Consider the following 26,938-nt stretch of genomic DNA (forward strand, 5'->3'; position numbering starts at 1 on the left):
TCAAAAGAGAAGATTCAGATTGAATTTTAACTCCTACATATATTCCTTTTTAAATAGTAATAATTTTCTGGTACAATGTCTCTCGACAGTTAACTAATCTTTGTAACTAAGGGTGTGCATTTGGATGGAGCTTGTAAAATGTATAAAGCTGGCACTTCTACAGGGAGGGGCTTTTTTTGTGGCAACTAAGTTCATTGAACCTTGCAAATCTCCCCCGCTGAACGGATGACAGAAGAGCCCAGCCAGAGCTGAATCCTCACAGCCACACCCTATTCATCCAGCTCCGGTCTGTTGGGTTTATCAACAGAGCTCTCTCACATGCCAGCTGCTGATGTAATAGATACCATGGATCTAATATTACTTGGCTCTTTAAAACTGAGAAGCATATCAAATAATATTTATGTAGATAAATTTTAAAGTATTATTTTACATTTTAAATCTTTCTTCCTTTGAGATTAGCAATTAGATCACATCAATAAGAAGTTTCTGTTTCTGAAAAGTTGTTTGATTTTTACTTTCCCCAAAATATTCCATTTCCACATGTTTTATGATAGGTACTTTTAAAATGTTATAATTCACAATTGTTTTATATTGTTGGAGCTATTCTGTTCTTATTTTTGTGTCGTGTTCTAAGTGACATCAGAGGAGATTTTGTCAAATGGGCAAAGTTTATATATGCTGAACAAAATTTGGTGTTCCCGGGTTGAAAATGATTGCTACGTTTAACATTATTTCTTTGTAGATAAGCCTCTCTTTCTACAATTTGTATAAGGATATCCATTGTCAAGTGTGGATAATTATATCATGGTTCTGGTTCAGTTCCACCACGTTCAGAGGACATAGTGGGTTCCTAGACCAAGGGAAAATAGCTATAAACTGATGTGTTTCTATAAGCTGAGCAGGGGAAAAATTGTTTCATTGCTTTATTAATAGAGCATTTCCAGACTGAGTTAGTAGTAAAACAAAACAAAACAAACAAGCAAACAAACAAACAAAAAACAAGAAGAAAAGACAAGTTTTCTTCCGTGTTATTTATAAGCTATAATGCTACACAGAGATAAAGCTATATATGTATTTTCTTATTCCCTCCATATTGATCAGTTCCAAAGGCATTTACACAAAAAGGGAATGATTTGTTTTCTAACATACATTTATGATTAGGACATATGAAAAAATGTTTCCTAACCAAAACAGACTTATAATATGCTTTCACTGGAATCACCAACATAGATGGTGCTAGTTTCTATGTACATTTTTTTCCTAAACACTAACTATAACATCTTAATTGTTTTTCTCTTTTTAAAATTTCCATTAGGAAAATGTTTGCATTATTGATGGGCTCTGCTACATTGAAGGAGATAAAAATCCTATCAGCCCTTGTTTGATTTGTAGACCAAAAATTTCAAAATTTACTTGGTCATTTTTAGAAAGTAAGTTAATCTTTATTAATCCAAATATTTCCTTGACAAGATATTTTTAAGTGATTTTAAACCATGAGTTACATAAATGTATTATAAGATGAACACTGTGTTTAGTTTAGGATCTTTTTCTAACTGCATGATTTACTTTTCTTGAACGTAATATAAGATTTTCGAAATGTTATGTTATGTAATTTCTATGATTATACTACAATAGGGTAGGGATTTTATTTTAATATTTGATACTGAAAGCAAATGTGAATTATTAATGGAAGAAATTGGAATGGTTAATTCAGTTACACACAGTTTGTACAAGTCAAATAGCTACTAACAAAATAGGCTTTCAAGTACTATGTAAGTACATAAACATCCATCAGTAAACATTGGTGGGTTTAGTGGAAAGAGAACATTACTTTGGTACCAAAGCTCTATATCCTATTCTTAGCCTCACTTCTTTTTAGTTTTGTGACAAGACATTTAGCTATTTAAATTCTAGAGGCCATGCATTCATCACCTGTTGAATAAGATCACCTGGACTCAGTAATCTATTGAGTGCCTTCAGCCCTACCATTCTTTGACTCCATGAGTATAATAGTGGGTCCAGATAATGTCTGGATATTAGTCCTACCCGGAAAAAACACCCCACATCATAGCCATGTACCATATAATTTCTTCACTTCCTTAAATACAGCTATATGTAATTCCACATAGATGTTTCTTCATTCTCTTTCCTCAGTCAAAAGACCAGGCATCATAAAATACGACAAAATATAATTACTCCCTGTTGCCGTCCCCATGTAATTTTATCTGAGTCATAAAGCCTTATATTTATACTGAGCTTTGTAGCATCACTATATATATATATTACTGTATATACAAATTTCATGACTGTGTGAGAGTATTTGTCAGATGATTCATTGCTCAGGTGCAAGACTCACGGGCTGTTATGGGAAGACAATGAAAATTTGGAGAAGAATTTAGTGCAAGACACAAAGGAAACACACTATAATTTCTGAATTGGTGTCTATGTTGTTAATGGCTTTGGTATGACTGACTCATCATAGATTTACAATGTTCAGGGATACAAGGGGTTGGAAATATCATCTGTCCCAACTTTCCCATATTGAGGGGTAAGGAAATTGAAATCAGTAAATTGTGTAAAGATACATGAGGGCAGAATGGGAGCCCGAACTACATTCTCTTGGCATTAGTGCTTTGTTGATGCAAGTGGAGTGTGTTTGTGCCCAGCGCAATGAAAAAGGCTGTTCTTTCTCTCTGTTAAACCAGTTGGCAAGGAAGGGGGACATTTTTTAAAGTGACAATATAAAAAGATGTTTTAAAACATTACTTGAGCACAAAGGGAGCCCTCTCTGTCCTCTGAAATAACCAGCATTCCAGCAAGTGAGCTTGGCAGCTAGAAAGACCTCTGAGGAGCAGAGGGTTGCTATGACTCTATGACCTCCAGTAACTGGGGAGACAGGTACAGTGAGGAAGTCAGGGGAGTCAAATGAACAACCCGTCGTGGAGAGTAAAGGAGAAATAAAGAAAAAAGGTGTCGAGGAGTAAAGTAAAGCTGAAAAGGGTAAAGGACGAAGAAGAGAGAGTGAAAGAGCAAGCAGTTGAGTTGGTGGACATTGAGAAGTAATTTCAGGCGGGAAAGGCAAGGCATCCGGTCTGGGGAATGCAAATGTGTTTATGTATTTTATGCTCTGTTCAAAGTGCTTTTACACTCTCGTAGCAAAGTTTGAAGTCTTAAACCTGTCAGTTACTTTTACATTTTCTAAGAATGCAATTGAATTTATTCCAAATGTAAAAAAAAGAGCCAAGGTAGGTAATGGAAGTTTTAGCAGAGGTCGAACTTCATCAGAATGTTCCAGTGGGAGCTCTTTGAATTGTACTTTCCTTTTTTTTTTTCTACACGAGTACAAAGTAAATGTTTTCTCTGTGACAGACAACCAACCCCCGGTGATTCAAGTACCACAAAACAAATTACAGACATTTTTGGGGGAGAACTTTGTGTACCAGTTCACGGCCTTGGATCCCGAAGGTTCTGACATCCATTTTACCCTGGACTCAGGTCCTGAGGGAGCAAATGTTTCCTCTACAGGACTTCTCACGTGGAAAACAGAGTCCCAAACTCCACAGCAATTCACTTTACGTTTTAACGATGACTGCAATGCTGAAACAAGAGTCACGATTATGGTAATATTTATCATTACATAAATGCCACTGAATTAATTAGCAATATTGCTATCTATTTTAAATTTAAAATATAATTCTTAATTTGTGCAGAGGAACTAAATTATTCAACATTTTATGGAAAATTAAACTGCCAAAGTGCTGTTTTTGTCAGAATTTAAAATCTTAGGGACAGTCTCAAGTCTAGAGCACAGAGCTAAATGACTAATTCCTAGATCATTTTCGCCTGTACTTAACTATAATAAGGATAAAGAATGTATTCATGTCTACCTCTCTGAAAGATCTATCTTCAGATTGATAATTAAACCCTTTTTCTTCAAGTAAAGTCATTTTTTATTGACCATTCTTTTGATATTATCAGTCATGAGCTATTAATACTGTTTTTTATGCACTGCATTCACTCAAAATTTGGGACACACTCATACAAAAGTAATGGTATGAAGCGCAGTAGTGTACTATGTCATGTTAACCAGATAATTCAAGTGACTGTTTACTCTCTGTATTTTAAGAGAACTCAGGTGACCATCTAAATGCTTTACACCCTATGGGAGTGTTTTTGTGCTGCTTGCATTATAGAAATTCATTGATCATCTTGTAACATTTTTAAAAATTATCCCCAGCATTTATATTTTGGCTATGCTCTTGAAAGTTGGCAAAATTACTTCATTAAACTATCTTTTAAAATACTCTTTTACATTAAATATATATGTTTTTTGTTTGTTTTGCAAAACTCATGGGCTGGTCTTAGTTGCACATAAACATACACGCCTATCACAATTTCTGGGGCATACACTGAAGTTAATTTTATTGAAAAGTAAGGCATTTGTTTTTTGTTTCTTTTGGAGGTGACTGTGAAGTCTTGTGATTGCCTGAATGGTGGATCATGTGTGTCAGATAGTAAATTTCCTCCAGGCAGTGGAAGGTACCTATGTGTCTGCTTGCCCAGCTTTCAGGGCAGTCTCTGTGAAGTGAATGTCACTGAGTGCCATGCGAACCCCTGTGGCCTGGGCAGATGTATTAGTGGATTTCCTGATTATTCTTGTGTATGTCCGCCTGAATTCAAGGGTAAGTTTTGGTTCTTCATGAATGAAATTAGTATGGGAACAAATTAGAAAGGAAAGTTCCTTAGCTTTCCAAATAATCCACAGATTACTCAAGCAAGTGTATGGTCCTAAAGATTTTAATATACATTTAAAAAGTCTAGTAAAAGTCATCACAAAGTCATTTACTACCCGTGTCATTTTGTTATTGTACATAGCTTACATATACTCATTATTCTGCCCATTTTTATAATTTTAATGGCAATATTCTGTGTCTGTGTTGTATTTTGCAGGTTTCTAAACATTTCTGTCTAAATTTGGTAGAAATATATTTAAATGTATTACTATCAAAATATAATATAGAATAATAAAGAAATTTGCCATGGGAAATGTAAAAATTATCCTTTAAGAAAGGTTGATAATTCATTAACTTAAAAAGATCATGATATAAAGTTAGAGTTGAAATCAAACAAAATTTGCTAACTCATTAATTATCCTAAAATGTCTGATTCTAGAAACCGCAACTAAGTATGTGAATGATTACTTTTAATTTCCCAGGGCTTTTTATAAGTCATACCAGTATTTCCTCTAATTTAAATATATACAAATGTTAAATAAGTAAATATGCAATTATTGAGCTGATATTTTTTCCTTGAAGGCAGATCTATTTTAACATTATAATGGAACTAAGCGGGATATTTAGGTGTCTTCTAATTTTCTCAGCATTTTAAAATAAAAATTTTAGGGGGCGCCTGGGTGGTGCAGTCATTAAGCGTCTGCCTTAGGCTCAGGGCGTGATCCTGGCGTTATGGGATCGAGCCCCATATCAGGCTCCTCACTGGGAGCCTGCTTCTTCCTCTCCCACTCCTCCTGCCTGTGTAATAAAATAAAATAAAATAAAATAAAAATTTTAGGGGCACCTGGGTGGCTCGGTCAGTTAAGTGTGCAACTCTTGATTTCAGCTTAGGTCATGATCTCAGGGTCTTGAGATAGAGCCCCACATAGGCTCTGGGCTCCAAGAGGAGTAGGCTTGTCCCTCTCCCTCCCTTTCTGCCCCTCCTCCTGCTCAATCTCTCAAATAAATAAATAAAATCTCTCTCTCTATCTCTCTGAAATAAATAAAATCTTAAGATAAAATAAAATAAAAATTTTATCATTTGGGACTATTTGCTACAGATTACATTTTAAAGAATTCAAATATTGATTGTTTCATGGATTTTACTCTAGTGAGTAAATGACTGAATATATTCATTCAAATAAGTTTTTAAACATTTAAAAGAGCAACAGGATCTCAAATAATTTTACTGAGTAAAGACTAACTTTTCCTACCACGCTGTAAAGTTTTCATGGATTTTCACAGCTAATGCAATAACTGCACTGAATAAGTTGTCCTTAAGCTAAGCAGGCAACCATTCTAAAAACTTTTTAAAAATTTTCCCTGAGTTTTTTTAACAAAGTAAAAATGGGTGCTATAATAAGGTAATTTTTTGCCTTAAAATTTTAATGGCCTTGTCTTCTTTGTTATAGGGAAAATCTTATGTACTTGAAGGGTCTTGTTTAATGTAAAATAGAATCTGATTAATGACTATGCTTAACTCTGTTGTAAATCCTAAAATTAGTACATCCCTGTTATTACAGGACAGCTTTTCTGAGTTTGTAGGACATACCTTAATATAAAAGAAGTAAAGATATCTTTAGGAGAGTAAAAGTAAAATATCTTTAAGTAAAAGAAATCAAATAATGAGCACTTAAGGGACATATAATGTTTATCAAAGTAAATATTTTAAACTCTCAATCTGTATTTTGTTTAGGCAAAAATTGCCAGGAAGATGTTGATGAGTGTGAATCCAGGCCTTGCTTTCCAGGAGCAGATTGTCTCAATACCTTTGGCTCCTATCATTGTGGTTCATGTCCAAAAGGATTTTATGGTGATGGGAAAATGTGTCATGGTAAAAGTCCTTATTTTCTGCCATGAAATGTTTTTTGCTCCATTTAATTAATCCAAATCTCTCAGTTCTATTATCTCTTCTACTCATGTATTAAGTGTCGTGCACTAAGCTGGATGTGGAGGATGCAAAAAATAGATAAGACATGCCTTCTGACCTAACAGGTTTGAGTATACTACCAGGGAGTCTGACATGTAATCACCATAGTTCAGTATGGTGTTCTGTGTCTTTTGATAGAAGTGCCTGGAGAGAATAGTAGGAATACTACACAGGAAATCACGTCTACCTAGAGGGATAATGAAAAGTTTTAAAAATGAAGTGTCATTATAGCTAACTCTGATGTGTCCAGTCAAGAGAGAGAAAGCTTTCTAGGCTGAAGAAACATCATGCACAAAGGTGGAGAGGCATGTAACATCACAGCATACCTTGGGCACTGTGAATAACTCAGTGTGCTTAAAATATAGAGGGTAAGAGGGACTGCTACAAGAGTTGAAGCTAGAGACCTAGCCAGTGGGCAGATCACTGACAAACCATGAGAAACATGATATGATTTACATCTGAGAAGTCTACTCAAGAACAGTATGGAGGATGGACCTCTTATGGATAAGGAACTGTGCAAGTCTGAAGGGGCAAAGAAAAGCTAAGACAATAATACAAATAAATAGGAAAGAGATGAAGATATTCTGACCTTAGATGAGGAGGTAATGGTTGAAACACTAAAGAAGCAAGTTGATGGTCTGTGGTCAGTGATTGGGATTAGCATGGAGAGGGAAAGAGAATTACTAAGTTCCAAGTGTTCAGTTTAGGTGAATGGGTGTGTAGGATTGGCATTCACATTGCTATACACTAAATCATGTCACCCCAAAATTGATATGTTGTGTCCCAAACCCCCAGTGTGGCTGTATTTAGAGTAAGGAATTAATTGAGGTTAAATGAGGTCATGAGGGAGGATTAGGATCCAATAGGATCAGTACCCTTTTAAGAGGACACACCAGAGATCTTACTCTGTCTCTCCCGGCCATGTGAGGACACAGGGAGAAGGTGGCTGTCTGGGAGCCAGGAAGAGACTCTCACCAGGCACCAAATGGGCCTGCACCTTGATCTTGGACTTGTTACCCTCCAGAATGGTAAGAAAATAAATTCCTATTGTTTAGGACACTCAGTCTGTGGTATTTTATTATAGCAGCCTGAGCTGACTAAGACACAGGACACCCATGAAATCTAAGGAAGAAAGAGTGGTTTGGGAAGGGAAAGAAAGAATGCAGTATGGATACATAGAAACAGGTGACTCCAGGTGGAGCTCAGGGAGGGAAGATTAAGTTAAAGATACAATTCTTAGGGTCATCAGTCATGGATGAAATTGCCCACAGAGAACACTAAGAGAAAGGAAGACAAAAATCAGTGGATATCAACCTTTTAAAAGCTTAAAAGAGAAAAGTTAATTATAGAAGGCAGTGTCAACCATAATTTGGTATCATTCAGTGAATAAGATCCCATTTTGATGAAAACTATGTCACTTTGTGCTTCAGATTGGAGTGGGCCAATCTAGGACTAGAGGTCACAGATTTGAGCAGCACAGTGCAGGTTGGTAAGGGGAATTCCCTACTATCTCAGCCACTCACATTTCCCCCCTCAATACCCAGGCCGAAATACTCAACAGTATCAGATCCTTCACTCCGTGCGCTAAAGTGATCTAAGATCAGCCTTTTGTAAACAGAAGCTCATTCCCTGAATAAAACCTATATCAAGTGGAACTTAAGAGTAAAGCAAGTTGAACCCAGTCCCATTACACATGAGTGATTAATAAGTTTCTTAACTCTGTCAGAGGCATTTGTGTATTTAGGAAGATGCTTGTTAATACAAAATAATTTTTTCCTCATTGGTATTGTTTACTTAGTTTTTATGGCAGGCACTAGAGTCACTGACTATAAAAGCCACTACAGCACAGTTCTTATTCTTGAGGTTGCTAACTAGAAGAGGAGACGCATGAGTCAATATCAAGGACAAAGCTCTGTGGGAGAACACAGATGGATGAAATTGGTTGGGTGAGTGTGAGACTATAGGAACATCTGTTAGTCACATTGGGTTGCCATAACAGAATAACACAGATAGGGTGACTTAAACAACAGAAATTTGTTTCCTCAGAGTTCTGGAGGCTGGAAGTTCAAGATCAAGGTGCCAGTAGGGTTGGTTTCTGGCTTTTCTCCATGGCTGACAGATGGCCCCCTTCTTACTCTGTCCTCACATATGCATCCTGCTTGTGGCTCCTCCTCTTCTTAAAAGGACACCAGTCCTATTGGACAAGAGCCCCACTCATGACTTCATTTAACCTTAATTTTCTCCTTAAAGGTAATACAGTCACATTTAGAGTTAGGGCTTTAACATAAATAGATTTGAGGGGACACAAGTCAGTCCATAACACAAGGATTTGCTGAAGAGGCGACATGTAAGCTAGCTCTGTAATCTAATTTGTGAAGAGTTCAATGCAAGTGACATTTGTATTGTATGTTCTTTTTCACAGTATTTTGGTTTTTTAATAGTGTAATCTGTTTTTTGTGCATTCATCTACAGTTGAAGCACAGTTTTTACATGAATCTACTACACATACTGTGGTTCTTACAAGTTCTAACGAAAGTGAAACCAAGGAAGAGAATGGTAAAAATGCCGTACAGAGAGAAAGGCGTGTTAAGTCAACAAATGGAAATGCCTCCAGTAAGTAGTTGTCTTGCTAAACAAAATCTAATGATGAGTAATATCTCCCATTTATGTTTTCAGCAGACCAACATATTGATTCCTTAGGAATTTTTCTTTTTAGAAAGATCACCTAAGATTATACAATGCAGTTTACAAATTGTTCTTTTTCTTGTATTCTAGAAAAAATGATGCATGTTGTATAATGAACAAATGATATTTAAGGTGATTTCAGAGAAGCTTATGATTGGAAGTGACCATTTCAAAGTTACATTTTGTAACTCCCTGGTCATTCAGCATTGACACCCTAAACCATTATTTCATAAGGCCTTTTCTTTTCCACAGGGCTGTCTTTATAACTCTTGATTAATTCAATTAATATTCTGATTGTCTTCACAAGGACCGTACACATTTTACATTAGCTTTCTTTATGCTTTTGCATTTTGTAATATTAGCTATTCATCTTGCAAGATTATCACTGCACTTATTTATTTTGCAAGGTGTCTTTTGTCAATTACTGCAATACAAGAAAGCTATCTTGATTTTGATTTATTCATGCATCCAATTGCCTTATTAAACTCTCTTATTTATACTATTTTTATAGTTGATTCTCTTTCTTGGTTTTGTAAATAGACAATAAGTCTTGCCAATAGTGAGTTTGTCTCTTACTCTTAGTTACCTTCTCATTGTAATAATAATTATGATTTACTCTGTATTTATGAGACACCAGCACTAGACAAATATTATCTATATACTATCTCATTCAATCCTCTCAATAGCTATAGACAGTAACTGTTATTATTTACACTTTATAGATGTTACTCATCTGTACAGAGGCATAGATAGGTTAAGTATTCTGTTCAGATTTATAGAGTTTGTAAAGGAAGGGAGATTTGAACCTGAGCAGTTGGACTGCAGTTCCAGCTCTCAAATTTGGGCCCTCATTTTAATGGCTGGGACCTCCAGTGCAAAGTGTGTAGGCAGGGAATTTTTTCTTAATGGTTTTAATGGAAATTCTTCTCATGTTTCACCATTAAGTATGATATCAGGGTAGGTTTCTGCTAGAAACCCTTCATCCAGTTAAGAGATTTTCCTTTTATTTGTTGCTTTCTCAGAATTCTCTTTAGTTTAAATTAGAAGTGGTTTTTAAATTTTATCAAATGGTTTTTCAGCATCACTTATTACTTGCTATAATTTCTGTTAATGTTTCGTTAGGCTAACTTTTTCAGAATGTTTTCAACAGAAAATTGTATCAAATTACTTTTTAACATTATTTTATATTGCTATCTTTATTAATATCATAACAAAATTATGTAATGTAATTCGGTTAATAGAGATTCAATTCTGTTTCATCCTGATGTAGTAGTCTGCAACTACGCTGCTGCATTTGATTTGCTAGTATTTCATTTAAAATGCTTATGTATTTTCATAAATGATGTTGACTATAGGGTTATGCCACTTGATCAAATGTTTATAAAAATTTCATCTCTTTCTGTGCATTGCAAGAGTTTTATGAAATATTCTTTCCTTGATAATTTGGTAATTTTTTCCCATTAGATCATCTGTCTTGGCATCATATTTGGGGGTGACTTTAGATTATATTTGTTTTGTCCATTGTAATTGTTCTATCAACTCCTCTCCTTTTCAATCTAAATCATTTATATTTTGCAAAAAAAAAAGTGTTTATCGCATTGAGATTTGAAATTCTTAGTTTAAAATTATACATAGTATGTTTGTATAATATAAAACTTGCTTCAGATTATTATTATGAATTGCTTACATGTTAAGAATACAAACATGTAAGCAATTTCCTTTGCTTTGAGCCTCAGTGTATGAAGTGGTCAATACAAGTTTGTTGGCTATTTCTAACTCTTAATAAAATTTTTGGTTATTGTTCTTTAACTTTTACAATGTTTAACATTCTGTACACCTGACATATCCAAATAGATTATAAATTCCTTGAAGGCAGGAACTGTATGATGACTTCTTGCTACTGCACGGCTCCTAGTATAATGGTATACATGTGATAGACATTAAATGAAGGAATGAATTACTTAATGTTAAATACTGGGGAAAGAGCAGAATATTAATAAATGTTATTGACTGACATTTCTTTTTCTTTTTTGGTTCTTTAGATATAAAATTTCAGCCACCATCAACAGACCATTCACCATCCAGTGCAAGTTTTACCCACAGTCCTGCCACTATCAAAAAGTTCTTGGACACAACCAGCGACATCTCGCACTTCTCATTAAAATCAGTTACAACTCAAATGAATAATTCAAAGAATATTATTTCCCAACAGATATCAGGTTTTGAACAGGTGGATCATACTATCAGTACAAATCTCAGTCTGGAGGAATTGGGAGTGTCCATGAACAACCATAGTTCTTTAAGCATTAACCCAAACAGTTCCCATGGTGAAGTAAGGGATATTACACAGAGCACCATCCAAACAGAGGCAGGAGGGCATAATTCTCAAATTAACAGGTCTGCGCAAGGTTTCACGCAATATAAGGATGCGTTTGCCTCAGTAGTTACTAGAGCCATCACCATTTTGCCAGAAAAGCCTGGATGGACCAAAATATCAACTTGTGCTGAATCACCTTGTTTTCTTGGTGTTTCTTGTGTGCCAACCACAGATGGTCACTTCAGATGTGGACGCTGCCCCTTTGGATATTATGGAGATGGTATCAAGTGCAGAGGTAGTATGAAAATTCTTCGGAAGATGCAAAGAAAACTATTTAGTCCACATTTAAGTAATTAAAAAGAGACACTTTTCTATTTAATAATTTCTATTTACTCCATTTAGTTCACCAATTTCTGTTCATTGCATTTATTTATTATTTGTGTATATCCTCTTCATATTTCAAAAAAAATTAAGGGTGTTTCTGAGTTATTTTTAAAAATAATGTCAGATAGTACTATAACTATATAATGTAAATATGTTTTTGAGTACCTACTATGTTCCAACATCTATAGAAGCATTCTTCATCAATTATGTCATATGATCCATAAAGACTCCACATATTGAGTGTTATTTTTCCCATTATGCAGATAGGAAAGCAGAGGCTTAGAGGGCTAACTGACTTGCCTAGCATTCAGCAACTAAGGGATAAAATAAGGAAGTGATCTGTGGTCTGGGTTCTTTCCCGCTCACAGTGGGCATTTAGCACTTTAAATTACTAATTCTGGCGTATTCGCTTATTTGCATAAACTAGGCTTCTCTGTAAGTACTCCAGCTCTTGAGAGTAAAACAAGTTGGACATCACTTTAATTTTTAAAGGAGCATTTACTTCTTTTCACAATTACCAGTATTGTTTGCTTTGATGCAAATCAAATTTTTGGCTTTGATACTGGAGAAGCTATTTTGTGTTGTTGTTGGTATTTTGTTAATTTTTTTTCGTGTTATTTGTGTTTTGATTTATTTGAGACCAACTTAAGCAATAGAGCTATTGGGGTATTTCTTTGTTCTCAGTATTACTGAGAGATACTTCTTTGTTTTTGCTTTTTGTAGGAATAATGATAATAATAACAACTTTCAGTACTTACATGTTTATAATATAAAACTCCATATTATAAATAAACAAAACAAAACAATCACATACATTTCGGTTACCTCAGAAAAATGTTAAATGCCTAATAGAAAATAGCAGGTAGTTAATGAAGGTTAAGGAATACGAACCTGTGAGCTTATGATGTGTTCCTAGCATCTTGCTCTTTGAAATTCTGATTATTCCTGCCATTTACCACCATTTACCTGATTAGTATCTGCAGCTTTATTGACCTCTGAAAAAAGACTGTAACCCCATTTATGGCTAGCAGCTTCAACATCAGGGAGTAATTACAACATACGGTACTTCTTTCTGACAGTGTTAGTCATGTTTCTCAGTCATTCTCGTAGTAAAATAAATACAAGGGGAAAAAATAATTTTATGGATAAATGCAGTGGTTATTGCTCAATAAGCAGCCTCAAAATTTTCAAATTTCAGAGAATTTGACTTTTCTTATAAGTCGGTCTATGGGCAACATGTATGTATTGTATCAACCAGTCAGCCTTTTTTTCCCTTGATTTTTGCAGCCATTTGTAGACACCCATGTGGAAAAAGCAGGGAGTGTGTTGCCCCAAACATATGCAAATGTAAACCTGGCTACACTGGTTCTAACTGCCAAACTGGTAGGTATAGCCCTCATAGTTTGCATGATGAATTTAACTGATAATTGACATTTCTAAAACATGAGCTTTATTTTATACAGCTGTATGTCATCCTGATTGCAAAAACCGTGGAAAATGTATTAAGCCTAACGTTTGTGAATGTCCCCCAGGGCATGGTGGAGCAACCTGTGATGAAGGTGATACTTCAGATTAAAAATCAAATAATAGAACCAAAATAAAAGTATTTTCTTTAAAAAGGCTTTTTTTAAAAGATAATTCAGTTTTACTGTGTCTGTACTGATACATACTCATTAATGCTGGTGGGGAAGTCTAAGCTTTTTAATGTTTATTAAAAATAATTTATTTGAAACTTCTAAAAACTTAAATTTCTAAAATTAGACATCCAAAGAGCAAAATAGCTTATTTGTCCTTGGTAAAATTGTCTTCGGAAGTAATATTTTTGAGATTTTCGTTATAAGATGCCATATCCCTACATATATTTTAGCTTCGAACAAAGGACACCTGATTATTGAATGACTTGTCAAACAACTCCAAGAAAGTGCTAAATACCACATAATTAGAAGATACAAGGTAGTAAAAAGAATCCTAAAATGTGATTTTTAAGAACATGTCTATAGCCATATAATTTTATTATTTTGGTTGAAATCTTAAGAGGAGAGTTTATGAAATGGCATTTTAAAAATGGATAGTATTTTAAAAGCACACATTTGTTATTTTCAATATTTTTAAAGAATATACTTTGATAGATGGTACAAATAATTATTAATAAACTATGAGCCACACTAAATACTTTCGTGACAAGGCAAGTTACAAATTAACAAATTAAAGTAAATCCAGAGTGAACTAATAGAAACACTCAATATCAATAGCATATGAAAATAAATGTGGAAATATAGGAGAACTCCGTTTTTAGGGCAGGAATGTGTAAGTCCAAGTCTCGCTTTTCAGAAGAAACCTAAGAGGCTATATTTCCATCCAGCTAACCAAAAGTTTTATAAACCAAAACATGCTGATGATTTGTTGGTGTTTTTTAGAGCATAAACTTGTATAGTCAGTCCCACAGAACTAAATTTCATAGTAAAAGAGAACTGAATTTATTATAAATTGCTCTTACAAGAAAGTTTATTGTGGCTGTGATTCATAAACATAAACTGACCTTTTCCTAATTCGGAGCTGACTTAATAACATAATCTGTGTCTGCAGAACACTGTAGTCCACCTTGTCAACATGGTGGCACCTGCTTGGCTGGAAATCTCTGCACTTGTCCTTATGGCTTTATAGGACCAAGGTGTGAAACAAGTAAGCAAAACTCTCTTGCAGCCTAATGTAAGGAAACTGCTCCTTTGAATAGCTGATGGCTTTAATACTAACGAAGAGAAACCCAGAGCCTAGTTAAAGGGCATACATTCATGATTTATTCTGACAGTTCTCATTCTGCATACCACCGGGAGCCCTGGGTGCCAGTACTAAGATAAAGAAGTTTGTTCTTAGAAGCAACTCTCTTCTTGACCCTATCCATGACCATTTCTTTGAGATAATAAGAAGAATTCCAATTTGTTGATTTGCATATAAACTTGTTTAATTTATATCTATGATTATTTTCATTAGTAACTAATGATTTTCTCAAATAACCAACTCTTGTTTACTGTTCAGCTCAATGATTTTCTTCTTTCCCCAACTCTATTAGCAAAAAAATAGCTGAATGTGAGAATCAGAGACCATTTAAAGCCAAAGAATAAGTTTTTATTTTTCTCTCTGATTTTATTCATTAGAGGATGTGATTAGCAGTAATGAGCTAGCTAGGTAATAGCTAATGATGTGGCCAGTGCCAAGCCTAATCTACCTTACTTTTATTTTTATTCTGTGACCTTAGTGGTTTGTAACAGGCACTGTGAAAATGGAGGTGAATGTCTTACACCAGATACTTGCCAGTGCAAGCCTGGCTGGTATGGACCTACTTGTGGTACAGGTAAAATCAGAAATATGTTCAATGAATAAATCAGTTAAAACAAATTTAAAGTGCACCAGTATCCTGAAGACCAGCGCCCCAAAGCATAAAGCTAATCTGACAAGATTGGTATGAAGTTTTATTAAAACCCCATCTTTTGATTCTTTTTCTTCTTGTATCAGACCATAGAGTGTATTTCAGCTTTATTGTTATCCAGGCCCAATCAATCCTTTTTTTTTTTTTGGCCTTTATATTTCCATCATCCACTGCCTTATAGTGGAGAGAAACAAATCTGTGTTACATCTCCTCGATCTCTTTCAAATTTTTTTATCACAACACAGACATTCTGTTTCATGACACACTCAAGCAATTAAGGGACACCATTATGTTACTCCGTTTCTTTATCACAATATCAAGCTTACTTCTTTGCCAGCATGTTTGCAGTTATCTGCATATAATCTAATCCACTGTGATCTAATGACTTTTCTCAACATAAATTTAACTTAATACTTACAGCTTGCCAACTATGTATGAAGCATAATGCAAGGGGAAACAAAGATCAATTTGATTTTTGCCCTGACTTCAAGGAGCATATCATTAGTGAAGGAGACACAGGATATAATTATTCAAAAAGACTATGATACAATTTGGATTATAATAAGTAATGTAATTAACACACAGTTCCTTGGAAGCAGAGAAGACAGAAATTTATTCTGGCAAGTACATTTTGGAAGAAAATAGTATTGAGGTAGGCTTTGGAGGATGGGTAAAGTCTGGGTTGAAAATGGAATTGGGGGTGCCTCTCAAAGTGGAACAAAGGTAAAGAAGTGAAAACAGAGAATGCTTTTGACCATGCTAGGACTTGAGCGCAGTGTTCCTATTGAATTAGGAAGGAGACTGTAAGAGGTACACATGTGGCCCCATGTATTTGAGCAGATTACAGACCCTCCAGTTAGTGCTGTTGAAATGTCTTCTACTTTCCCATCATTTGTTCAGCTTACAGATGGCATTCTGAATTCTAATCATAACCTCCATATTCTTAGCTTGGTATTACTTGTAAACTTAATGAACAGACTTTCAAAGCTATTATCCAGTTATTTCATTCCTCTTATGTTTGGCAAAGTCAAATTAATTATAGGTTATGGGTTTTACTTGCAGTAAAAATAAAATATTTCATTATGCACCATTTTGTACTTGAGTGCAGCTTTCATTTTTTAAATAATAAAACTTTTATGGTCTCTCTTCCCCTGCTATTCCTTAGCTTTGTGTGACCCCGTTTGCCTCAATGGTGGTTCCTGTAATAAGCCAAACACTTGCCTCTGTCCAAATGGATTCTTTGGTGCACAGTGTCAGAATGGTAATTATTCTTTCTTTCTTTCTAAATATAAAGGGAAAGGCATAAACAGAACTCATTGTAAACATAAGACAAGTCTCAAAGGGGAAGATGATATTTTTTTCTCTATTTCTTGTGATGTTGCCATTGTGGTCACCAAATGACCAGATCATGGAAATGTATGAGTTATTATGTAAAATATTTGTATTTATTCAACATGTTAGGCTCCTGATCTTGGCACTTGCCTGTGCCGTTTTGTAGGATCAAGGTGTGAACCAAATAAGCAAAGTTCTCTTGCAGTCTGTTGTGTGCAGTGGTGTCATTTTTATTGCCCTTACCGCAAAAATGTTTGATTTATGGTCAGTCTAATGTCCACTATTATCTTGTGATCTCTCAACTTTAGTTTTATTAAACATTTACGAAAAGCTAGCTATGCACAGCACTCTGCAAGGTGATATAGGGTCATAAAGACACAGCATTTCCCTCCTTCATGGCCTGCTATTTTAACACTTTCCCTGGTATAGTAATGCTACAGATTTTTTTCAGAATAATAAGCATGTCCTGAGGCTGACACTGTAGGCATGAATTAATGTCAATAAATGAAATTTAAAATGTATTTTCTAAATCTTTATATCTTTGAGTTTATGCAAAATGCAGAGTAGATTTTTAGTAGAAACATGTCAGAACCTGTCATAATTTAATTCCTAAAACCTATACTTTTCTTGCCATGTTATACTTTAATGTGATTTCATTTCTTTCATTTGGAGGTTGGCTAGGATGCTTAGGTTGCATTTGAGGTAGAGAAGAAACCATCGCTGAAGTACTAGCCACACAGATATAGCAAATGAGTTCTTCTAATTAAGATTTCCTTTAGGGAACCAGTTTGTGAAATGGAAAGAAGTAAAGACTAAGTTAAGGCAAACCTTGAAAACCAACGACTATGTCTAAACCCGTGTTTATGAGCTGTAGGTGTAGTTTTGACTGAAAATGTAAGAGGGAAATAAAAAGCTGATATCTCTCATGCTCCTTGCAGTAGATTAAGATACAGTGAGAAAACTTCTCCAAAATTTATACACCAACCGTATAACCGGGAAAAGAGGAAATCTCTAAATTATTAAGTATTGAACTAAAATGTATCTATTGAACATATGTCATGTTAGCAGGTTTTGGAATTAGGTAGCCTTTAAAAGTTCTAGCTGGCATGGATTTTGGAATTTACTTAAAAGTCTCCAGGATCAGACTTCCCGACGTTCAGGTTTGAACTAGACAGTTGACATAAAGAGCAAGTGAGACATACATACTGTAAGCGCATGGCTAGCTACCATAAATAATAGTACAATTGTTTCTTTAGGGTTTTTTTTAGGGGGGTGGGGAAGGGCAGAATTAGAGGGAAATAGAGAATCTTAAGCAGGCTCCATGCCCAGTGCAGAGCCCAATGCGGGGCTCCTTCTCACGACCCTGAAATTATGACCAGAGCCGATACAGTGGTCTTTAACACATGCTGCAGAAGGTGCAGAAGAAATAAAAACATGATCTTTATTATTATTTAGGGAAAAAATATATTTTTAAATTTCCAGGCAGGTTTGCTTATCATTTTTTTAAAAAAATAAAGGCATTTAGGGGTGCCTGGGTGGCTCAGTCACTTAAGTGTCTGCCTTTGGCTCAGGTCATGATCCCAGGGTCCCGGGATCCAGCTCAGCGTCAGGCTCCCTGCTCAGCGGGAAGACTGCTTCTCCTTCTCCCTCTGCTCCTCCTCCCTGCTCATGCACTCTATGTGTCTTAAATAAATAAATAAAATCTTTAAAAATATATATAAAGGCATTTAATCATCATATCTGGGAGAAACATGAAGCAATAAAAATCCTTTCATAAAAGATGATAAATATTAACTTCTGAATTCTGTGGAGCAGAATCACATACACAGAATATAATAGTACAGCACAGTCAAGGTTATCTAATAGTCCTAACAAAGCCAAGGAATTACTGTTAAAAGGATTTTTCACTAAGCATTCACAGGAATAAGTCACATATAAAGCTCTGCTTTTATGACCTCAGTAGGTATTCAAAAGTCAACTTAAAATTATTTTCTAAAAATCATGTGACAGATTGTTGAGATTTTTCTTAATTTCCACAGGAATAGATACATTTCTTATTTTGAGCCAGGTTTTGACTTATTTTCTTGGTTCTGCCCCAATCACTTCACTCTTTACTTCCAAGAATGTGAAATATAAGATCAGGTTCATAATTTAAGCACTATAATACCAAAGATGCCATTTATTATGAACACTTCATCGATACATTTCAAATTGTGCTAATCCACTGGCTGCTTAGAGCTATGAACATTGGATTTTATGATTTAGAAAGGATGGTTTTAATGACTTGCAGTTGTGATCTTTTATTTTAATAGCACATTTCTATGCCTTATGGCCCTATAGATAACAAGCACATGAGGCAATATGTAATATATAATCATCGGAGATGTAATATTCACAGATTACTGCCATGTGTTCTTTTAGCTATCTGTCGCCCTCCCTGTAAGAATGGTGGCCGCTGCATGAGAAATAATGTGTGTGCCTGTCGCGAAGGATACACCGGTAGGAGATGCCAAAAAAGTAAGACGCCACTGAATGTATTTGCCAAGCACAGGTAAAGCAAACACAGGAAATAGCAAAGGTATTGCTACTTGAGGGCTGTTTCATCCTTTTTCCTGAAGGTATCTGTGATCCCATGTGCATGAATGGAGGAAAATGCATGCTACCAAACATTTGCTCTTGCCCTTCTGGTTGGAGCGGGAAACAGTGCAACACAGGTAAGAGCAACACTCTTAAATGTTAAAGCCTCATGAGAACATAAAGTAGAATTTACTACAAAGAGCCTTTTCCTTGTTGTTTGGTGTGTGTGTGTGTGTGTGTGTTGTTTTTGGTTTTGCTTCTTTGTTCCTACGTTAGGGGATCCATTTTTGAAATAAAGTGCCAAGGGCTCTGAATTCATTCTTTTAGGTTAGAAGGGAGACAGGATGTTCTGTATTTCCAGTCTGTCCACTATAATTGCCAGGATAAATGACAAGTCTTTAAGTCCTGTCTCCTTGTCTTAAGTAGAAGGCAGGAGAAGGTGTAAAAAATCACTGATTCCTTGACCCCATCTCAACCAATTCAGTGGGGCGTCACTGCTTTCAAGTCTGGCTAGGTTTTGAGGTGATAGCAGCTCTCCTCATTCAAATGTTTAATTTTTTCCCCGTTTTGTAAGTTACTATTTAAAATTACCAGCTATTGGGGCGCCTGGGTGGCACAGCGGTTAAGCGTCTGCCTTCGGCTCAGGGCGTGATCCCAGCGTTATGGGATCGAGCCCCACATCAGGCTCCTCCGCTATGAGCCTGCTTCTTCCTCTCCCACTCCCCCTGCTTGTGTTCCCTCTCTCGCTGGCTGTCACTATCTCTGTCAAATAAGTAAATAAAATCTTTAAAAAAATAAAAAATAAAAAAAAAAATAAAATTACCAGCTATTATAATGTATTGGTCAAAGTGAAAAAATAAGCAACATAAATGTCCAACAATTGAGGGAAAGTTAAATCACAATACATTTGATCAGTGGAACGTTATATAACCATTAAAATCACCTTATTCAAGAACCAGTAGTGACATTGAAAAATGTTCTTGATAAAATGTTAAGGGAAAATCTCCTTTAAATCATTAACTTTTAACTGGTTCTCTTTTTTTTCTTTAGTGAATTTTTTTGAGGTTTATGTGCGTATTTGACTAGCAAATTAAATTTTTAACTTGTTCATATTTCTATTTGCAGCTATCTGCTTTCAGAAATGTAAAAATGGTGGTGAATGTATTGCTCCCAGTATATGCCATTGTCCTACCACATGGGAAGGAATGCAGTGTCAAATACGTAAGCCTACAGAATTTGTTACTGTATGTTCTGAACCTGAATCTGTTATAATTTCGAACAAAGTGTAGTGTGAGGAGAAATCATAGAAAAAAACAAAAACAAATCCCAGCATGCTGATCCATTCAGAAAATGGTTTTAGAGATAAAGGAAATCTTATTCGTTGTTATACCCATCTAAAAGAAGAAAATATGGTAAAATATATTAAAATTTTGTGTGACACAGTTAACTCCAAATTATGGTTTGTGCATTGCCTTTGAAGTTCTTTCAGGTGTGCTAAAGAAGGTTTTTAATATACACTTTAAATATTTTTTTCATATTATGAGAAAAACACATGCCAATCATGAAAATCATAAAATATATTAGAAAGTTTTAAAAACTAAATTGTCCCAGATTCCACCACCCAGAACTGATTCCTATTATGGCATTTCCCTTTAGTTTTAGTCATACATATTACATAGATGAGGTCTCAAGGTATTGAGGAAAATGAGATTTTTTGTAATTTTGAAATATATGAAAACTTGAAATAACATGTTAAAATATTAACAAAGATTAACTCAATGGGAAAAACTGGAAATCCCCCCCAAAAAATATTTTGAAATGATCAATAATTACATCATTTCAAAACTGGTGATCCAAGTGCATTATAAACTGAAAACATACAGTTGCAAAATGACCATGTGTTTTTACTAGAAATCCCTGCCCTGTTTTTTGATGTTTTAGGAACCATACTTGTTTCCATGTATTAGAGATTCTGCATAAAATTCCCATGACTCTTTGGCTTTATTTTATTAGTTACTGCTATTACAATTTATACATTTTTCATTTTAAGAAAATATTATCAAAGAATTAACTGAGTGCTAGTACCTGCTTAAGAAATATCCGCTCAAAAATCAATAATTCTCTTTGGAACTTAGATGTGATAAACTGCTAGAAAAAAGAGCTGTCACCCTCAGTTTGGGCTGCTTATTCTGGAGAGAGGTCTGTGTGGACCACGAGGGAGAATGATGAGATATTAAAAGCTCATTAGTGTGGGAAGGTGCCCCAGTGAGTGTGGGCTGAGGTACTCTGCAGCCTCACGGTGTGCACTCTAATTTTGCACTTTACAGCATGTGAATTTTTCAAAGTCCCCTTCCTCAAAATGCTTTATTTCTAACTGTCCAGATATTCTAAATATTGACGTTATTTAAACAAGATGTCTTATTGCCATCTGCTGGAAAGTTATTGGAACAAATATTCAAATCTATGTTGTTTGTGATATGAAAAGTTCTTCCTTAGCTGTGGAGCTTTGTGCATTACACAACCTGCCCAACCATACCCAACAGCCCTGATAAAAACATAACCTTTTAATGTCGTACTTATACCAAAGCGAATATTATTCTTGAGTTACACAGTTTTCCTTATGAGCTATGGAAGCAGATACCTTTCCCATGAAAAATAACTGTATTGTATATAATATATTATGCTTATTTTCACTCAGTATTACTTAAAAGCATTTTCCGTCTTTCAAAACATAATTTTGAATGAAATATTAAGTACCATAATACATAATTTTAAATATAACATAATTTATATATATATTTATATATATATATAAATATATATATATAAATATATATATATATATATATAATTCACTTGACTTTTGCCCTTATGTTGGACATTGTAGTCATTTATGTTATTACTCTAACAAGCATTTTCTCTCTATAAGTGGCTAGGTGGATAGATGATAATATAGGTGGATAGATTAGATAGATAGGTGATAGATATATAGATCGATATTGAGGTATATTAAGATAGATATAGATATTTTTAAGTTTCCTGAGAAGAGATTTTTAAGGAAGAAATTGCTAGTGTAAAAATTTTTAGGAAGTTTCTAATACAGTTGTTTCACATTAAACTTCCAATGATAGTATATTTAATTGTTAATTTTTCCATACACTAGTTAGTACTGAATTGTTTCTTTTAAATGTTTGCTAAATTATCCAAAAGCAAATTATGAATGCTATTTTATGTTACTAATTTGAATCTCCTCTCTAAAGAAAACAAAAACATATATCCCGTGTTTAAAATGTAGCCAATGAAAATTCTGTTTGCTTTAATAATATCTTTAAAGAGTTGTGAAACTGCTGTGTTGAGTTCTGGGTGTTTTGTTATTTATGTGTATGAGTATGTGTGTGTGTGCTCTGGCCGCACAAGGAGGGAGTGTAGTTGGTCATTCATAAAATCTTATGACTATTTTGTAGTCCAGTTGCTGAATGGCTTCAGACCACCAGAATAGAATATGTTACAACCATTTGGGTCAAAGGATGGTAATGGTTAAAATTTGTGTATTGCAGCAATTTGCAAACAGAAGTGTCTTAATGGAGGCAGATGTGTATTTCCCAATGTGTGCTCTTGTCGCGATGGATATTCTGGAGTCAAATGTGAAAAGAAAGTACAGGTATATTGAATTTTAAACAGAAAATAAATATTAGACATTGACATCTACTGTCTACTCAGATATTCTGCTTAGCAATTGATACCTATCTGTTAATGTTTATTTTATTTCCAGGTTAAAAAACATGCAAGGATTTACTGTTGGCCTCTGAAACTAAAAATAATATCATTTTTGTGTCATGATAGAGTTATTCAAAATTTTGATGTGCACTTAAGGAATTTTAATGTATGGCTATGACTGTCAAAGTGTAATATTCTATTTCATGGCACTGGAGCTGAAAAACAAATATTCCCCAATATGGACTTAAGACACCACTAATTTATATTTTGATCAAATACTAGATAAAAAGACTAACTTCACCCCTCCTCCTATTTTTTTTTTTTTTAATCCACCACTTTTAAATCCACTGCTTCATTGATTTGAGGATGGGTTGTGTGCCACTAAAGCCTTGTCTATCCTCATTCTTTTCCCAGACAGTATTTCTTCTCTTTATTTGCTCTCCATTGCAGTCCATTTCAAGGACGCCTGGGGTGCTCAGTCAGTTAAGCGTCTGCCTTGATCCAGGGGCCTGGGATCGAGTCCCACATAGGGCTCCTTGCTCAGTGAGGAGGCTGCTTCTCCCTCTGCCTGCTGCTCTCCCTGCTTGTGTTCTCTCTGTCTCTCTGACAAATAAAATCTTTAAAAAATAAAATCTATTTCAGGGAAAGCAAATTAAAAAACTCTTCATATCATTAGAATTATGATTTATTTTTATTTTAAAAAGTCAACAAAACAAAGGAAAAATAGTTGCTTTCTTAGAGTTTCTGATATTGCCCCACACTTACTTAGAAAGCTATAGAAACATCTGTTTTAAAAGTTTCTATGATCAAATATGTGCTTATAAGATTAAACTGAATTTTATTTTGTCTCCAATCTTATATTTCTAAATATCTACAGCTATGGAATTTTTTTAGTCCTAATTCCTACATGTACAAGGATGGTGCTANGGGGGGAAGCAGAGCTCTCAAAAATTTCTTAAAGTTAATCTGTATTAGTTTTAATTTAAAAAGCAATTATATGCTGTTTAGCACTTCAGAAAGCCCAAGGTTGTGAATATCAAAGTAAGCTGGAGTGCTGTAATTTGAAAAATGATAAGGCATTTTCTTTTTGATATGCGATCCTGGATCAATCTGGCTCAGAGGCAAAGCGCATGTGCACATGTGTTTCTCCTTGCGCTGGAGACCTGGAGCCTGGAGACCTACAGCCTCCATTTTGAAAGCAGGAAAAAAAAAAACAAGCTCGTAACAGTACTGTGGTTTGAAAACCAGAAAACAAATGTTATGGAGTACCTGTTGGATCAACTGTCATTGAGAACAGTAAATGTAAAAACGTGAATTCCCAGGTTCAAAGGCAGCGTACACGTGTCTTATTTTATTTGGAGATTTTTATGGCACAGAAAACTCTATGACCTCAAAAGCTTTCAACTTCATTCTGACATACTGAACTAGGTGACTTCTCTATAACCTATTTCTATCTATTTCTTTACTCCCTGAATCCTTCGTCAGATCTGATCCCCACTAATGGTGCTTCTGAGACTGCGTCTGGAGCCATATTAAGGAAGGAAAGAACAGCGGGTCATGGGGAAGGAAAAGGGAAGAGATTGGCTCAAGGACTCCATGTCCTGCTTTTCTATAACCTGTTCTAACAAATTCTTGACTTTAATTCTCACTTGAGCTTTACTCTGGTGCTCATTGGTATCATCACTTCATTTGTTTTTTTTATTTTTTTGGCTCCAAAGCAGAGCGTAAAAATAAATTTCTTTTTAACAAGAAACATCAAACAACTACCATTTATGAGCATTCGCAGAACCCTCCCTGACGCTTCCCCGCTCCCTCCCTGCCGATCTCCTGGCCCTTCTTCCAGCATCCTGGGGGGGGGTGGTGGTGGAAGATAGTGATTGAGTTGCCAGAATTTCAGTGAAAACAACAACAGAAGGAGAACTACTAGCTAGAAACAAAGGACACAAAAAAAGGGGAAATTGGGCAAAGGCGATGCTAAAGAGGGGTGGGTTTATGAAAGGCTTCGAGGCTTCCGAACTTGCTGCTCAGCTGCTATAGGTACATTTAACATTGGCCCTGCCACTTGTTCACTCTACGGCCTTCAGCAAGGTATTGAATCCCTCTAAGCCGCAGTTTCTTCAACTGTACTATGGTGCTGATAACACCTAACCACAAGGTTGTTAGAGAACTAAATATGTTACCACATGTGGCTGCTATGTGGAAAACACTTTATTACATTGAAGAGAGGACTAGAGAGACATGGAGAAGGCAAAGGATGAGGAAAGAGACTGCAGAGAACGTGGCCATCCACTGAAAATCTTTTCCTGAAAAGTATCAGGAACAAAATGTACTCAGTTTTGTTGAGCATGGCTGTGTCTTGAATGTAACCTTCGGTCAAGATGGAGTCATGTCGTCTCCAAGTTCCACTTAGTCATTACTGTTTTGGTATTTAAATATGATCTGGATTAGATCTCAGTTTTATGAAAGCAGTACTTAGTCTCTGTATCACATCAGAGAGAAGGAGGTGGCAAATAACGAGCAAGAGTTAAACGGTTTTCTAATATTCATTGAAACTTTCCTTCTTCCTACTACAGACAAAACGCCATTAATATCAAGTATGTGAATCACAAGCCTGTCATAAGAATGAAATTTTTATTCAGAAAAAGTTGAAGATAACTACTTGAAGTTTATTTGAACATAATTTTAAAAATTATTTTAAAGATTGAAGAAACTAATAACATATAGAATGGTCTTACCTGTCATTGTTAGAGAAAAGCAAAGAAGAAATCCAGGTAATCTGAATTGACTTTGAAGTGTGATTTGATATTTACATATTGAGATGATGTATCCAATATTCGAGACAGTCACATTATGTAATAAACTGAGTATTTCCCAGTTCTTACTGTGATGGTGTCTTTATCATCAGGGATCAGTCAGCATAACAGAAACCATTTGATGTATCCAGATATAAAGTGTTTAATGCAGAATTAGGAACTCTCAGGACTCTTGGAAGAGCTGGGGGTGAGGGTGAGAGTGAGGAGAAGGGTAGGTAGAGGTCAGGAAAGAAAAGCAGATCATTATAAAAAAAATTGTTGGAAAGCTACTGTGAATCTTTTATCTACCCAAATATCTAGCTGCAAACACCTTTGAAAAAATAATGACTTCCCATTTCCATCTTCTGTCTCTCTGGAAAGCTTTCTTATCAGCAAACTCTAACCCAGAACCACACAGAAAAGGGGGTTCTAGAAAATGTAGCTCTAGCCTTAGAAGGAGGTAACAGTGGTACCAAGGAGATAATAGTCAGCTAACAGAAGACATGCCGTGCATCTTACTGCTTTGGACTATAGTCCAGAGACTAAAGCCATCATTTTGCCATGATAAAAACACCATATTTAGTTTTGCCTGTTTTTCCCCTCCAGTCTCTCAATTGCTCTGACATATACATTTCTTGACAAGGTGGAAGAAATAATGAAATTTTGGTCTTAGAAGACTTACTTGGTCACTGTGCTGATACGTAAAAGGAGCATAAAGATAACTGTTTCATTTTTCCATTCTTTTGGTACCTTGATCTATTTTGGTATAGAAGCAAGAGAGAAACTATCACAGAATCAAATCCTTCTACAAATACCAAAAGAGAAGTGAAAGCTAAATAAAAGCAAAATTTAATGGCATTAATTGTTGGGGAAATGGGTAGTGTCAATATATGTATGTATATGTATGTATACATATACATACATATACATATATACATAATGTCAATATATATTATATATAATGTCCATATGTAATATATATATATTTGAAAGATTTGTCTCAGA

At 35.1% G+C, this 26,938-nt stretch overlaps 1 protein-coding gene across 1 annotated transcript in view; it reads left to right on the forward strand.

Moving 5' to 3' along the window:
• VWDE (von Willebrand factor D and EGF domains) overlaps positions 1 to 26,018 on the forward strand; it is an 84,763-nt gene extending 58,745 nt beyond the window's left edge. Inside the window, exons 18-33 of the mRNA XM_008686528.2 lie at positions 1,316 to 1,430; positions 3,370 to 3,620; positions 4,463 to 4,682; positions 6,469 to 6,606; positions 9,175 to 9,315; positions 11,430 to 11,999; positions 13,376 to 13,471; positions 13,552 to 13,647; positions 14,675 to 14,770; positions 15,345 to 15,440; positions 16,681 to 16,776; positions 19,269 to 19,364; positions 19,466 to 19,561; positions 20,550 to 20,645; positions 22,982 to 23,085; positions 25,715 to 26,018. Coding sequence (XP_008684750.2) covers positions 1,316 to 1,430; positions 3,370 to 3,620; positions 4,463 to 4,682; positions 6,469 to 6,606; positions 9,175 to 9,315; positions 11,430 to 11,999; positions 13,376 to 13,471; positions 13,552 to 13,647; positions 14,675 to 14,770; positions 15,345 to 15,440; positions 16,681 to 16,776; positions 19,269 to 19,364; positions 19,466 to 19,561; positions 20,550 to 20,645; positions 22,982 to 23,085; positions 25,715 to 25,729 — 2,322 coding nt within the window. The 3' untranslated portion in view covers positions 25,730 to 26,018. The remainder of the gene's footprint in view (positions 1 to 1,315; positions 1,431 to 3,369; positions 3,621 to 4,462; positions 4,683 to 6,468; positions 6,607 to 9,174; positions 9,316 to 11,429; positions 12,000 to 13,375; positions 13,472 to 13,551; positions 13,648 to 14,674; positions 14,771 to 15,344; positions 15,441 to 16,680; positions 16,777 to 19,268; positions 19,365 to 19,465; positions 19,562 to 20,549; positions 20,646 to 22,981; positions 23,086 to 25,714) is intronic.
• Positions 26,019 to 26,938: the final 920 nt, after the last annotated feature.

This window comes from Ursus maritimus, unplaced genomic scaffold (genome assembly GCF_017311325.1).
Source record: "Ursus maritimus isolate PB19 unplaced genomic scaffold, ASM1731132v1 scaffold_3, whole genome shotgun sequence".
Classification (NCBI taxonomy): domain Eukaryota; kingdom Metazoa; phylum Chordata; class Mammalia; order Carnivora; family Ursidae; genus Ursus; species Ursus maritimus.